General features: G+C 33.8%; 1 protein-coding gene across 2 annotated transcripts in view; it reads left to right on the top strand.

Moving 5' to 3' along the window:
• Window positions 1-16,458, top strand: part of PRKG1 (protein kinase cGMP-dependent 1) — a 1,182,918-nt gene that overhangs the window by 1,064,810 nt on the left and 101,650 nt on the right. For both annotated transcript variants that reach the window (XM_027111907.1, XM_027111906.1), the window contains exon 9: window positions 12,265-12,339. In XM_027111907.1, coding sequence (XP_026967708.1) covers window positions 12,265-12,339 — 75 coding nt within the window. The remainder of the gene's footprint in view (window positions 1-12,264; window positions 12,340-16,458) is intronic.

Here is a 16,458-nt window from a genome sequence, read left to right as displayed (position 1 = left end):
CACCAGTTTACAATCCCATCAGTAGTGCACAAGGGCTCCCTTTTCTCCACATCCTCCAACATCTGTTATTTGTCGTCTTTTTGATAATAGCCATTCTGACAGGTGTGAGGTGATGTCTCATTGTGGTTTTGATTTGCGTTTCCCTGATGATTAGTGATGTTGAGCATCTTTTCATGTGTCTGATGGCCATCTGTATGTCTTTGGAAAAATGTTTACTCAGGTCTTCTGCCTATTTTTAATCAGGTTGTTTTTTTTGATATTGAGTCGTATAAGCTCTTTATATATTTTGGATATTAATTGCTTATCAGATATATCATTTGCAAATATTATCTCCCATTCAGTGCATTGTCTTTTAATTTTTTCAATGTGAAAAAGTTTTTAAGCTTAATTAGGTCCCTCTTGTTTATTTTGCTTCTGTTTCCCTTGCCTGAGTAAACAGATCCAAAAAAATATTGCTAAGACTTATATCAAGAGTATACTACCTATGTTTTATTTTAGGAGTTTTACGGTTTTCAGTCTTACATTTAGATTTTTTTAATCCATTTGAGTTTATTTTTGTATATGGTGTGAGAAAATGTTCTAATTTCACTTTTTACGTGTGACTGACCAGTTTTCCCAGCACCACTTATTGAAGAGACTGTCTTTTCTGCATCATATATTTTTGCCTTCAAATAATATACGTATTTTTTCATTGTTATCTAGAACCATTATACAGTTTACTGTATAATGTGACAATGTATGAGAACATTTGTTGCACTGAAACCTGACCAGCTTGATTTTTTTGGTTGAAATCATCTTAAAAGACATGATGGGGCAATTCAGCCCAGGGCATGAAATATGTCATCATCCTTGAAGAGTTAGTTTAACATTTATTCTTCTCTTGTAATTGATACATGAAGCTTAGTTACTGACAAAACTTAGAAGGTAGTTCATTCTTTTGCAATTGTTTCTTTGTGCTGGAGGACATTATAAACACATTTAAAATGCAAGGCTTCAGAAAATGGTGAGAGTATATAAAAGTTCAAATAGCCATTTTCTGAAATGTCAGAAGTAAATACTAAAGGCTAACAAAGTACCTGAAAAGGACAAATAGACAGGGAAAAGTAGAAATTATCTCCATGACTAATTAAAATATGGACCACAAGTTATGATGTGAGAAGGTCCCAATTCATAGATTATACAGAGTGTGCTCAGTGGTGGAGAAGAAGGGAAGAGTTCAGGGAAGTTAATGTATGAATTCTCTCAATATGATGCCTTTGTTTTATTTACTTATTGTTTTGTATAATTTTTCAAGAATTTTATTTCCTTTATTTACACAAAGTAATTGCCAATAGGACAGTTTTATTCTATTGATACAGAAGAAACCAATACTCACACAACTGAGCTATCATACTTTCTATACAAGGTTAATGATAAAGCAAATAATTTGATAGAACTTTAAGAAATACATATATTCAAAATCATTTGTGCCTACGTCATTTGTTAAAATGGAAAGCATAGATTAATTACCTTTTCCCCTCTAATTCTATATTTATAAACATACTCTTTTTTTTAATTGAAGGATAGTTGATTTACAGTGTTGTTAGTTTCAGGTATACAGCAAAGTGATTCAGTTATATATGTATATATATTTATAGATAGATAGATATTCTTTTTCAGATCCTTTCCCTTATAGGTTATTACAGGTTATTGAGTATAGCTCCCTATGCTATACAGTAGGTCCTTGTTGGTTATCTATTTTATGTATAGCAGTGTATATATGTTAATCCCAAACTCCTAATTTATCCCTTATCCACTCTTTGTTTTAATACTCTTTCATCTCAGTTAATCCTCACAATAGTCCTGTGGGAAAAGATGACATAAAAAATCCAGAAAAGGAAATAGAGAATCAGACAGACTCAATGACTTTTTCAGAACCACATAGTGGGATTAGAAATCCAAGAATGTCTGACTCCAAGACTATGATGTCTCTTATACCCTGTTTAAGCAATTGCTTTTATACCAACAAATTAAGTGTTAAGTGGCAAGCTAGATTCTGTTGGAAGAATCTTTTTAAAAGAGTAGAGTGGGAAAGACTGAGGCAGAGAAACCAAGTATGATGCTTTTGAGGTAAGGAAGTGTGTCAACAGCCTGAATAAGGCAATGGAAGTAGCATTGACAGGGAGGAACCAGTTCAGGAGAGATTTACAGAGATAGACCTGATGAACTTCGGTAAAAGTGAAGAGTATTACATAACACCAAGATTTCTAGCCTGCATCCCTGTTTAAACGATAATGCCATTAAGGGAGACAGGGAACTTAGCTGCAAGTCTTGATGGAAGGTAGTTCATGCAGATACCGCTGAGTTTGAGTTGCTGGTGAAATATGCATATGACACTGAGTGACCTGATGGCACTATGGATCTGGAGAGTTCAAGGATAGAGATATAGATTTGAAATTCCTTGACCTGGGGATCCTAACTAAAGTCTTAAGAATACATTTTTTTTTTCTGAGAGAGCTTAAAGAAAAGTGTAATTAGTGTATTACATAAGAACTAGGGTCTCTTGTATTAAAGATCAGTCTACCTGGGATCAAATCACAGATTTACCCCCTTTTCTAGCTCTGTGGTCTCAGGCAAGTTACATAATCTCCCTAAGCCTCATCATCTCTTGTTTCTTTTTCTCCACCTGGAGACACCGACAATGTCTAGAGACATTTTTAATTGTCACAATTGGGTTTTCTAAGGATATCTAGTGGGTAAAGGTGAGGGAAGCTGCCAAATATTCTACAATGCACAGGAAAGGCTCTACAATAAAGAATTATCTGACCCAAAATATCAGTAGTGCTGAGTTTGAGAACACCTGCTGTAAAGCTTCTGTACAGTAGGGTTAATTGTACTTACCTCATAGAGTTGTTGTGAGATTTCAGTGAGATGATGGCGGTAAAAAACAAGACTGAACATGTCATAAAAAATAAATATTTAAGAAAAATAAGTCAATCAATTGAGTGGAAAAAGAGGGCAAAGGACATAATTTGGGTAACTGCTTGCCTTTAAGGGATAGGAGAGGAAGAAGTGTGTGTGTGACACATGCTGAGAAGTGGCATAGAAGAGGGAGAGGAGGAGAATCAGGGGAAAGAATAGAGTAGTTCAGCGCACGGGCACAAGTTTCTGTTTCATGGCTACCACCAGAGAAGGCCAGCAGGGCCATGACTCTCAGGTAGGTCACTGAGGATGGGAGCTGGAAAGGGACCATTGGGATTAACAGCAGATAAGTGATAACTTTGAGGGAAAAGTTGTAATAAGAGTGAAAGAAAAATGGGAACAGAACGCTAGGTGGCAGTAGGTTGAGAATTAAATGAAAACTGAGGTTGAGAGATAGGAAATGAAGTTTATTCAAATTGACTGTTGAGTCACAAGGACAGTTTTGTGTTTTAGGATTGGAGAGACCATTCTAAACTGAAAGGATGGAAAAGTGTAAAGGGAGACAATGGAACAATAAGAACATTGTAATTGATGGAGCAAGAGTCCAGAGGAGAGTAATGATAGGGTTTGTGATCAGGAGTAATGAAGACGGGATTTGCTTTAGAAAGAAGTTGGGGTGCTGCTTTCCCTGGGAGAGAAATACAGTGATAGTGTCAGTATACTTTAGGTCCAGGGTAAGAAATGGAAACCAAGAATTTAAGTTTTATGCACTTCTCAAAAATTACAAATAAAAATGTTCTTAAAGAGCCCAGATACACAAGAAGATGCATCTTCTAAATTGCTGTTAAGATTTCTTCATGAAACTTTCTATTATGAACTGAATATTTCCCAAATCCGTATATTGAAGCCCTAACCCCCCAGTATGACTGTATTTGGAGAGAGGACCTTTACAAGGTAAACAAGGTTAAATGAGGCCATGGGGTGGGGGAGTGGGGGGACTAATCCGAAAGGACTGGTGTTTTATAATTAGAGGAAGACACATCAGGAGGGTGTGCACACAGAGGAAAGGCCATGTGAGGACACAGTAAGAAGGGGCTGTAAGTCTGGAAGAAAGACTCCACCAGAAACCCACCCTGCTGGCACCTTGATATTAGACTCACAGACTCCAGAACTGTGAGAAAATAGATTTCTGTGGTTAAGCTTACAGAGTCTGTAGTATTTTGCTGGGGTATCCCTAGCTGACTAATATGTTTCCTAAGTGGAACTTCTATAGATATAATGCAATAGAAGACATAAGATGATCTGTTAAAATAAAAGTTAGTTGTCTTAAAGAACTGGATTGACCACAAAGGGAGGATGTGAGAGAAAGCAGATATTTGATATCAAATTCTAGCCTTTAAGGGATAGGAGAGCTGGCTTCAAAAGCTGGCTTCAGCTTTCCATAGTGGGAGATAAAAATGATGTAACAGTTGGTATTATGGGGATTAGAGTCAGTCTGCCTCCATTCAAATTTCATTCTGATACTTACTAGTCATATAACCTTGGGTAATTACTTAATTATCTTAACCTCAGTTGCTTTATCTATAAAACAGGATAAACTCACATGAAATAGTGTGTATAATTCCTAACACATGCTAGTTAACATTTTCATGTCTTGCTTGATATTTTTGTTATTACAAGATTTTCTGATCACTAATTTGTGACATTAAAGGATATACTTATTTCTTAGCTTCTAATGATTTTTAGAAGAAATAAAAAGAGCAGAATAGATCTGAAATAAAAATCCAGACAGACCGATTTTTGTAAAAATGTTACGCTAGAGACTAATGTTGGCTTTGTTTCAGTTTCAAGGCATAAATAAGTATACTAAAAAGATATTCTGAGATAGATTTATTGTGCCATCCTAGCATTTCATTTTCAATTTACTTAAAAAAAAATCAGTGACTTTCATAATATTTTATGTTCCCATGCCACTTTTCTTAGCCAAAGTTTTCTAGAGGCAGTCTTTAAGTAGTTACAAAAAATATAGATTGTTTTAACTGATATCTGATATAACTGATATATCTACATAAACTAAAATATATCATCTATGGATTTTTATTTTTAATAAAATGGCCTACTTATTTTTAGACAATTTTGATTAAAATATATAAATTTATAAATTTCAAATTATTTCTAAGTAAATATGCTTGAAAAAATATTGAATAGACAAAGTATCCATTGTTGCCATAGATTCTGCTTTGAAAATAGGAAAATCTGGAGGAAATGAAACTTATGAATTTGGCATGCTACTGCAGTCTATACTTAAAAGCATATTCTTCTCTATAACTCAGAAGACTAAACTACCACATGAGACTTGATTCTAATCTCTTCTGCTTTTAATTGAAAATGAAAGTTGTGCTACATTTTAAAATTCTTGCTTTCACTTTAATTGCAACTGGGATTCATGGATATAAATTCCATTATAGGCTAAAATAATTATGCTAAGTTACTGTCCCATATATAGTTCAATGATAAATCGCTAAATGTTTCAAACCCATATTTATAGCAATGTATGTCTTCATTAGGACCCAAAATTTAGATGATGAGTTCATTTTAACTAAAACTTTGTCCTAAAAGTTCATCATTCATATAGGTAAATGCTCAAAGAGGTACACACTCTCAACTCGTAAACCTTGAATTTTATATAAAACTTTGCTTCAAAACAACTTAAGTGTTTTCTTGTCTTCTCCTGGTCACACAATAAATGAATGAATGAGCCCCCCCACCTATCCATTAATTCGTTTCAACTTTCTATTATACAACAGGCAATATTCTAGTTCCTAAAGAGTTATTGATAAATAAGGCAGACTAGGTCCCTGATCTCATGACACTAGTTGTAGTGTGGGAAAGACAATAGATATTTAAACAAAGTAGTTTTTAACAAATGATAAACGCTGATATAAAAATAAAAGGGGTTAAAGTGACAGAGAGTAACAGCAGTTAAGGTTTGAGGTAAAGGCTACTTGGCTATGGTTAGTCAGGGAAGACCTGTCTGAAGAGGACACACTTAAGCTGAGACATGAATGGCTTTAAGAAAAAGCCATGCAAAGATCTAGAGAAAGAATATTCGAGGCAGAGGTCAAAGACCCTGAGGCAGATGCAAGCTTGATGTATTCTTAAGTCAGAGGGAGGGACTTCCCTGGTGGCACAGTGGTTAAGAATCCGCCTGCCAATGCAGGGGACACGGGTTCAGGCCCTGGTCTGGGAAGATCCCACATGCCACGGAGCAACTAAACCCGTGCGCCACAACTACTGAACCTGTGCTCTAGAGCCCGCGAGCCACAACTACTGAGCCCACGTGCCACAACTACTGAAGCCCGTGCGCCTAGAGCCGGTGCTCCTCAACGAGAGGCCACCACAATGAGAAGCCCACGTACCACAATGAAGAGTAGCCCCCGGGGCTTCCCTGGTGGCGCAGTGGTTGAGAATCTGCCTGCCGAGGCAGGGGATGCGGGTTCAAGCCCTGGTCTGGGAAGATCCCACATGCCGTGGAGCAACTGGGCCCGTGAGCCACAACTACTGAGCCTGTGTGTCTGGAGCTTGTGCTCCACAACAGAAAAAGAGGCCGCGATAGTGAGGCCCACGCACCGCGATGAAGAGTGGCCCCTGCTTGCCACAGCTGGAGAAAGCCCTTGCACAAAAACGAAGACCCTGACACAGCCAAAAATAAATAAATAAAATTAAAAAAAAAAAAAAAAAGAGTAGCCCCCGCTCTCTGCAACTAGAGGGAAGCCTGCGCGCAGCAACAAAGACCCAACGCAGCCAAAAATAAATAAATAAATGAATTAAGTAATTTAAAAAAAGTTATAAAGTCAGAGGGCGCATAGTAGGAAAGAAATCAGTCAGAGAGGTCATAGAGGAGTGACATAATCTGATTTACTTTTTTAAAAGATTACCCTGCCTACTGTATAAGGACAAGAGTGGCAGTAAAAAAAAAAAAGAAATTTTAATAATTCATAAGAGAGAGAATGGTGGCTGGGACCAAAGGGGAATAGAAAAAAAGAGGATTTATTTCAGATTATTGAATATGCCAAACCCAACACCCTATATTTGGCTAAGAACTCAACCATGCATGAGTGGTCAAAACAAACACATAATCTGGGCATCTGCTGGTTTACTCCAGCTAATGTGAAAAAAAGCCTGGGAAATGAGCAGGGAAGGCCTTCTCTGGATAAAGGCCTATTCCCTTCTCTCCAAAGTTTCCACTTTATCAATTATGTTTTGGATTACACATTAATATGTAATTTGGATTATACATTACACACTAATGTGTGTAATTTTGCTTGCAAATATAAACATATGTACAGAATAAAAATACTGATAAGAAAACTGCTCGTAAAATTGTCACTGCTTTCTCTGAAACTACTATCATATATAATTTTGAGTAGATAACGTACTTTTTATAGACACTAGAGCCTTCCTTCTGGTAAGTATTCAACCATTCTTCACCTCCTGCCTTGTATTATAATTGTTTCTCATCTCTAATATAAGGCTGTAAATGCCATAAGGGGGTATATTATTCTCTTTGTATGATCCACAGTAGCTTGAGTCGTTCTTTATGGATTATAGGCATTGCATAAATATGCATGTGTGTCTGGATGAACAGATGGATGGATGGAGGGGTGGATAATTGAAAAATTACAGAAGTTGGTTGGTTTTATTGTATTTGGGGCTCATTTTCCCTCTAAAGAAATGCATTCACATGTCACTTGATAGTATAAACCACAATAATTATGACTGCTAATTAAAAATAAAACAATCAAACAAAAATAATGTAACAAACACAAGAGCCTTTACCTGAAGCCACAAAGTGAATTAATAGATTTTTTTCAATAAAAGCAGCAAAATAATGATGGATGCCTCTAAAATCTTGGACGTAGCTAAGTAACAACTGTCCCAACTAATTTGGACACTGAATTTCTATTTTCTTTTAATAAATATATTTTAAAGGATTTATCCAAGATTCATGTTAAAAAAGTCTAATGGACTATAATCGTATACACTGTCAAATTAAGAGCTATGTAAGAGTTCAGATAATGCTTGACAAATGTTTTGCTTAGCACTATTGAAGTATTCGCAATACTTTCTGATGTAAGATTTTACTTTTGACTTATTTTGACTTATAATCTTTAACTGTTAAGAATAGATGACCATCTTATTTAAGGATGTAATAAAGGAAATGTTCTAAATAAGTTTTGAGATCTTCTCCCATCCTATTTTGAATTGGAAAAGATTCTATCTTAAACATTTTTATGTAAGATTCCTAAACAGTACAGTTTAATAGGGGATAGGAGATCATGAGGACTAAATTGACTACTCTATGTTATTGCATTCATGATTTATGAATATAAAAAGTGCTTTGTAAACTGTAAAGTGAAATATAAAAGCTGTTGTTTTTTAGCAGCATGATAATGCTGATCTCTGATATTTGAACTGCCTTTCTAATAATATAATAGCCTGTTTCTCTCTAGATGAAGTCTCATCATAACACAACTGAAGAACAAAATTATACACTTTTAAGACATACCACTGAGTAATCAGCTCCCTTTAAAAGGATGTTTTGGCTTAATAATGAAAACATCTTAATAACTGAAATTATTACCCACTGAGTTACCGTCACTATAATGTTCTAAAACAGACAAATTTCCTGGAATGAGGAATGCTGCCCTGTTAACTGATGTTACTTAAGGAAAATTTCTATAAAAGCCATTCTTGATGTGAAAGTCATCATTTCTCCCCCCTCCCTCCCTCCTTCTTTTCTTTTTTCCTCTGCCCTCCCTTCCTCCATCCATCCTTCTCTCCTTCCGTCATTCCTTCTTTCTTCTTCCTTTTCCACCCCTTCCTTATAAGTATTTTTAAACTATAATCATTAAGCGTAAGAGGGATTTTCCATTTGCTCTCTTTCTACCTTAATACACTCAACTAGTAGCATGTTATCCACCTCCTTAAAAAATTCAGTCAAGACTTGTTCAAGTTTGATTTTATATCCCAAGAAAAGTAGCAGAAGAGTGCTTCATGCTTAGTGTGTTTGCAATAAGGTTTGCTGTTGAAATGCCCTAAATTAAAGTCTTTTGCTCATTCATGTCCCCTACATTTATTCCAGAATTATGTTGAGTATATGTGAAGTTGGCTATTTTATTTTACAGTGCTAAAATATAACTCATCATGAATTGTGAGTTTGTTTAAAAAGAGAATTTAATGATTTTCCTCTAGTCTCCTATATTTGTTACAACTGGTAAATAATGGTATGGTTTCTGCTCATTCAGTTGTTAATGTTTTCAAAACTTTTTATTATAATCCCCTTCTGATTGAAACACCAAAGTCTTCTCCTTTAGTAGTCAAGAAATGTCCTAGGACCTGAGTAAATATTTAGAAGGCATCTGATACCTATAGTAATACTTCCTCAGAAGTCTATTTGATGTGGGTCCACACAAACGGCAGGTGTTCCTACAGAATGTCTGTGACAGGGAGAAATGAGATACTAATTAGTTCATACTTGCACCAGGAGTGATAAATTCTGAAATGCCATCAATTATGTTTATCAAGATGTCCTAAATTATTCACTGATCAGTGCAGAGATACATAGACACAGTTATTTGGAACTTATTAATACTGCTTGAAAATGCTACATTTTCTTAAACTGCTAGTTAAATATACCGGTTAACTTATTGTTTGAGGAAACAGAATATTAGCAGAATACATTTGTTTCATGTTTCAAAAAATTATTTGGCCAGGATTGCTTTCTAAATAAAGATTATTTATAAAGGACATATGGTTCCAATTCCAAAGTCAAGATTATAATTCTGCATGTTTTTATTTCAAAAAGAAATTCCATATGTTTAATCTCTAATTGAGAGTATAGATATAAATGTTTTTATAGATAGTTGCCATGCCCGCTCCTTCATCTGTATGCGTATGTGAGCATGTATGTGTGTTCGTGTCTGTGTGTGTGTGTGTAGATGGATAAGTAGATATTCTATCATGTGTATACACGTGAGGACCTATTACTTTGGCTGTGAAAATATTGCTTATGGAGTTTTAAAAAATAAAAGTATTCACTTATGATGTAAGAGTAAGTTAAAAATCAAGATAATAAATCATAGCTACTTTATGATTACATCTCTATAAACAACAGCAATAAAGCTATGCAGAAAAAAAAAAGAATTACATAAAGATGTTCCTATTAGTTACTTGTGGTTAGAGGACTATGAGTAAGTCTTTAATTTCTTCTCTCAGTTTAAAAAATATTTCCAAAATAAAAAATCAATTGCACATTAAATAAAAAGGGTTTTCCTCAGTTAGAGAGAATTTATTTCAAAAATAATTTTCTCTTATATCAAGATAGGGGCCTTTTGTAAGTACATATAATTTCCCTTAATTTTTTTTTTTATCTAGTAGTAAAAAAAAAATCATAAATATTGGATCATTAGTACCCCATAGAAAATTTGTATTTTTTTTTCTTTTTCTTTTCTTTTTTTTTTAACATCTTTATTGGAGTATAATTGCTTTACAATGGTGTGTTAGTTTCTGCTTTACAACAAAATGAATCAGTTATATATATACATATGTTCCAATATCTCTTCCCTCTTGTGTCTCCCTTCCTCCCACCCTCCCTATCCCATGAAAATTTGTATTTTAAACCAAGGGCATTTAAGAAGACATATGAAAAAGTCTCACTTCAAATACTTCTTTTGTTCATTCTTTTTAAATCATGGATATGACTAAGATTTAACAAAAAAGGAATATAAACAGCTCATTACCAGGTCTAAAAAGTTTTTTCCCCCCAATCAAGCTAACCTTAATTTTAAACTTATTGCTGTGATTAGACGGTTTCTACTTTTAAAACTCTGTACAGATTGGCCAGATGTAGGCTCTTCCATTTGTATACTTTACTAACAGAAATTTCAAACTGTATTTTCAAAAAGTGATCTGCATGGTTTTAACTGAGCCTAGTGGGATGAACAGATTTTCTTAAGTAAAAAAATCTCCATCAAATTTGTTATCAGTTTGCTCTCTAACTCTTTGATAATACACTGATCTGCTTAACTTAAGTAGATACTAGGAGGAAGACAGGAATTTTTATTAACTATTTGAATTCTCAAAATTACTGTGTGTTTTAAATGTCTAAGAGCACAATCTATTAATATATTCGAGTGTGTTTGAAACGCTAAGTTTTAGTGGTTGTTGTTCTTTGGTTTTTACCACTGAATGCTCTTTGGTTCCTCTCTGTCAATGCCTTTCACAATGTTTGGATTTGGTTGTATTAAAAATATCTAAGTATTATAAAGGACAAGAGTGGGTATCAGAGAATATGGATTATAATTCTGGTATGCTACTAAATAGCTGTCATCTTGGAGAAATAAACTCTCTGTGCTTAAATTTCATGTTATTTATGAAAACAGAAAATCAGCCAGATATTATCATTTTATTCATAATAAAAGAAATATTGTATTTTACTTTACAATATCAACTCATCTAGCCTTAAGGAGTTTCAGTAAAAGCAGACTTTCTCTAAGTAATAACCAAGATATTCTGTGGGGAAATGGGGAATTTTACCACATAAAGAACAATGACCAAAGTCATATTTGAACTATTCTCAATCATGGGGGTTATATTTATCAATTTATTTTATCATTAATAATATTTTTGAAAATTTTATAAGGACTGCTGCCTATTGCTCATTCATTTGCATTCATTCATTTGACCTTCATTAATAAATTCATTACAGAAAACTTGACAGTCTGTAGAATACAATTCTTGATTCCTTGGCTTTCTGTCTAGTCATTTTCTTATGGTCCCTTTTTGTATTAGAAATACTTAATGTATTTAGCCCAGCATTCTAGATACCCTGACCCTCAGATGAGATCATTACCCAAGGGCCTGAGATAATAGCTACTCCAGTCCCCTTATAGCCAGCCCCCCCCCGGCCCCCCAGCAGAGTATCAAGTTCCTCTGTATAGGTTTTTTTAAAAAGTGTATGTAAAAGTGATAAAGCAACATTTAAATTTAAATCAGCAAACATGCTATATGTTTCTTGCCTATTTTGTTTTTTAATACTCACAACACACAAAGCCATTTGCATGTATTAACATTATAGAGGTTTAAAATTAAAATGTAAAATCTCACAGCACTTTAAAAGAAGTCCCTGCTCTCAGTTTATATCATTATCACATAAGTTTCTTAATAATGTACCTAGATTAAATGTTTGAATTCATTTTTATTTAGATCCTTTCAGATTGTTTCAATATATCATTGACTAGGTTGTCATTGTCACAGTTTTGCAGAGGATTTATCCTAATCACTGTGTTTTTCCTCCGACAGCTCTTTCAAGCATTTGATTGGAGGACTGGATGATGTTTCTAATAAAGCATATGAAGATGCAGAAGCTAAAGCAAAGTAAGTGAAATTTTGGGGGGTCTTAATTTTGATTTTCAAAAAACAATTTTGAATAGAAATGAGATCAAATATTTTGTTGGACTTAAAGCTCTACACTCTGACAGGAAGAAAGTAGCTACTTAAGAGTAAAAATAAGCAAGCTATTCAAGGTAATTATTACATAGTATACTTGCTTAGTAAGTACCTCTCTCCTTGAACATGAAACCTTAATTTTGTGAGGAAGATCATCTGGACAAGGGAAAATGGTTAGTTTAAAATCCAGTAAAACAATTGAATGTTAACACATTATTTCTTCCACTGAAAACACTTTCTGAATGAATTGCGGCTGTGTTCACCAGTTGCTTGTGAAATTGTATGAAAAATAATAAGGCTGGAAATATTTTCTCGTGAATACACCGTTGCTTTACATTGAACTTTGTCGATGAAAATTAATCAGTGGATCTAAAAAAGAAGTGGAAAATTTTATTCAAGTCAAATTTGAGGATTATAACCTGGGAAGAGCAGCTCAGAAAGCTCTGAGAACTGTTCTGCTTATTAGAAGTCAAGGCACAGTTAAACAAGTTATTTGAGACAGAGGGCTGTACATCAAATGATGTATTATTGACATAATCCAGATCTAAGTGTCATATGACCCCTTATGAGTTCAAGCAGGAAAGTTATCATTAAGGAGTTGTCTTATTGACGCTAGGAGAATGTTGCTCTTTTTGGTTCAGCAGATATTTCTGCCTATGGGGAAGGTTTGGTCGATGCATAATACAGATACACAAGGCACAGTGAGGGGAGAGAGGAGGCCAAAGGGCAGAGTAAAATTTTTGTTTGAATTTTCTTGTCTTGCCATAAAATGAATTTTAGTTCACAACTTCAATGACACTAAGTTATCATAATGATATGAGATAGTACATATGCCATTAATTGTCATTTTTGTATAACAAAGTACCTTTTTATCTACTAGAATAATTTACTTTAAAACAAAGCTTTAACTTTTTTTTAAACAAAAAATGTGAAGTAATTTGAGATTGGCTTTTTCTGCAAAATTGTTAGGTTACTTTTTTAAAAAAGTGTAATCTATTTAATTCTCCTCTTTCTCCCAAGAAAGTAACTTAAGTAAAACCAATTTAGTATTTGATATCATACAGGATACCTGAAGGATTAAATCAACAAATATCAGTAAGTAGATAGTGCAGGGGAAGAATTTGATTGGTTGGTCTTGTAGTCACCTAAAAAACAAAAGGAATAAAATAATTTCTTTTGCCTTGAGAGCCTATGAAGATTAAAAATTTGGGCTAGAACTAATTGACTAATTACTATTATTCATTTTGACTGATAAAATTGTATTATTTTCAAAGCTGTATAAAGATATTCACATTTTCTTCTCTATATAGTTTGCTTTTGTTTCCTCTGTTCCTTGGAGGGACACAGACTTACATCCTGTAGTCAAATGCCAGCAGTGCCTCTGCTAAGATTTGCGGAGGAAATCACACAAAGCCAGTTTTAACATCAAACTCCACACAGTCCTCAGTATTGCCTGTACTGTGGCTGATTGGTATTAATTTTCTGATTTTCTACATTAGGTTAAAATACATATTAATGCTAAGTTTAGACTTTAGTTTCTGGTAGTTACACTAGTCATCCTGAGATGGTAGAGGGGGGCCATTTAAGGTACCTTATCAGTTTTAAAAGTTAACACTTTTTTATTATTAGACATCATCCCTAGAGGAACATTTTCTTGCAATATAAAAGCTCATATTTATAATTTTTGGCAGCAAAGTTTTTCTTGAGTTTATATATTCAATTAAGGTTACTATGGGTCATTTTATATGTATTTATATTTGTATATATACATATACACACACACCACTTTATATAAATGTGTCTTTATATATACAATTAGTGCTAATCTTTAAAATTTGTCTAGAATCTACCTGAGCAACTATTTAAATATTTGTAAAGTTACTGGAAAAGTCAAAGGTCTTTTAAACTAAAATATTCTTTGATCTATTTCTGTTTCTCTGTTAAACTTTAGACAGATTCTCTAATGAAAGTTTTCGTATAACTCCTATTTACTCTACCCAAAGTCGAGGCCAGTCACTGGCTTAAAATTGATCAGTGGCAGGAAAGCAATTATGAATTAGTTATATCCTTCTCAGTGTACTGTTGGCCTTACAAAGGTTAAACTGTGTGTGTATCTCATGAATTCTGGGCATTTATGGGTTCACTTGCACATGCTTCAACTAAAGGTAGGAAGTAAAACAAATACACTGAAATTCAGATTCAGACAATTTAGAAGATAGGTGTGGCAACAGTTCTTCACATTGGAAGAGAATCCATCAGTATGAAAAACATGACTCTGAATGAGGACCAGAAGCCTCGAGTTCTGTTCCGGGCTCTGTCATTTCCAACCAAGTGATTTTGGTCATGTCTTAACAGCTGTCTCTCAGTATCATTATCTTATCTATGAAATATTATTTTTGTGATTTAATTAATGGTGATATGTAAAAATACTTGGTAAATTATAAAGGGCTATAAAAGTGGATGGTGTTGTTTGTAGAAGTAATCATTGGAAATATACCCTAATGCGTTTGCTAGATGGTTTGATTTTTACACAATTATTGCACATGTATTATGTAAACTAATTTTATCTGGGCAAGGAGTCTTTAATCTTATGTAGGCAAACTAGTCTCAATTTAGTAGAGTGTTGTAAAATTAAACCTAGACTGGAAAATATCCATAAATATCAATTTTATAAAAATAGAAACAGTTAAAAGAAAGTTCAATTATGATTAAAGAACAAAACGGGCAATGAAATGATGACCTACATCTAAGTATTGTTATTTGAACTATTAAATTTAATAGATTACAAATTAGCCATTATATTTATACTTGAATATAAATCAACTAGGATAAATTAGTTTGAATTTTTCTATTCAATTAATACTAAATCCAAATGAGTACATAACCCACATACCTTAATATTGATTATTATTTAGAAAATGGGAATAACTTGATTAAAAAAAGTCTAGGATCATTGATCTAAATTCCAGAGAGATTGATAATGTAAACTTTATTCCTCAAAATAGCTAAATAAATAAGTAAATACTGGAGCAGGTGTTGTGATGCTTTTTACACTGTTAGCATTTTATAGCTTTCTAATAAATAATTAACATCTGAAGATTTCTGAAGTTGAAAGCATCTTTTTAATTAGGTATCCTATCACCCAGAGTAGGTAAACTGTAAACTATTCCCCAGGGAAAACTTTTTAGTTGAACTAACACATTTAAACATCTATTTGTGTTAGCACTCTTTTCTCTGTGTTGGATTTCTTCCCCTTAAGTACGTTATGCCTTCACTTTGTATTTAAGGAACTTATAAGTTTTGCCAGCATTGCAGGAAATCCAGGAACGGGCTCTAATCTAAATTCCCTGGGTAATTTTGTTAATGCCTCTAAATTTCTATACAGATCGCAAATTCTGTACCATTTAGAATTGAAGTCATGATTTGGCTCCACTGTGTGAGCTTTATTTTTCAAAGTCCCCTTGATTTTGCAAAATCCACTAAAGATAAGATTAATATTTTTTAAAACCCAACTATAATGATCATATTATTTATGCACGTGAAGTTATTGTTGGTATTGCCTCATTGACTATGCCTATTTGCATTAAAAAGAAAAAAGTAGGACTGACTTTAAAAATCAATTCAGTTGAGACATTTAGAAACTCAATCATAAGAAACTTATTAGCTATTAGCACAACCAGGCTTCAATGGCAGAAAACAGACCATCCCTTTCAGAGAAACCATACCAAGCCTTCGGTTTGGATGGCTGGTCCAAGATTGACTTGAAAGAAATATCCCAGTGAAATGGTTCTCAAAACTGCTCTGCTGCAGGATATGTGCCCTTCGCTTGTCTCACGAGATATATTTCCTACAAAGAAAACTATTCGTGACAGAAACTTTACCTTTATGACATGTTTAAGCTTCTCTTGATTGCTGCTAATTATCCAGTAAGGACTTCTCTTTTTAAAATATGAAGTTATAACCACAAAGACATTAGAAGAGACAACCTTAGATGGAACGTAAGGCTCATTAAACCTTATTTAGAGCAGAAAGTAGCATATATGATGA

Source organism: Aethalodelphis obliquidens, unplaced genomic scaffold (genome assembly GCF_003676395.1).
Source record: "Aethalodelphis obliquidens isolate GAN/ISIS:26980383/991018 unplaced genomic scaffold, ASM367639v1 scaffold11, whole genome shotgun sequence".
NCBI classification, from domain to species: Eukaryota; Metazoa; Chordata; class Mammalia; order Artiodactyla; family Delphinidae; genus Aethalodelphis; species Aethalodelphis obliquidens.
The sequence above is the reverse complement of the archived record's forward strand: the minus strand, read 5'-3'. Positions and strand labels throughout refer to the sequence as shown.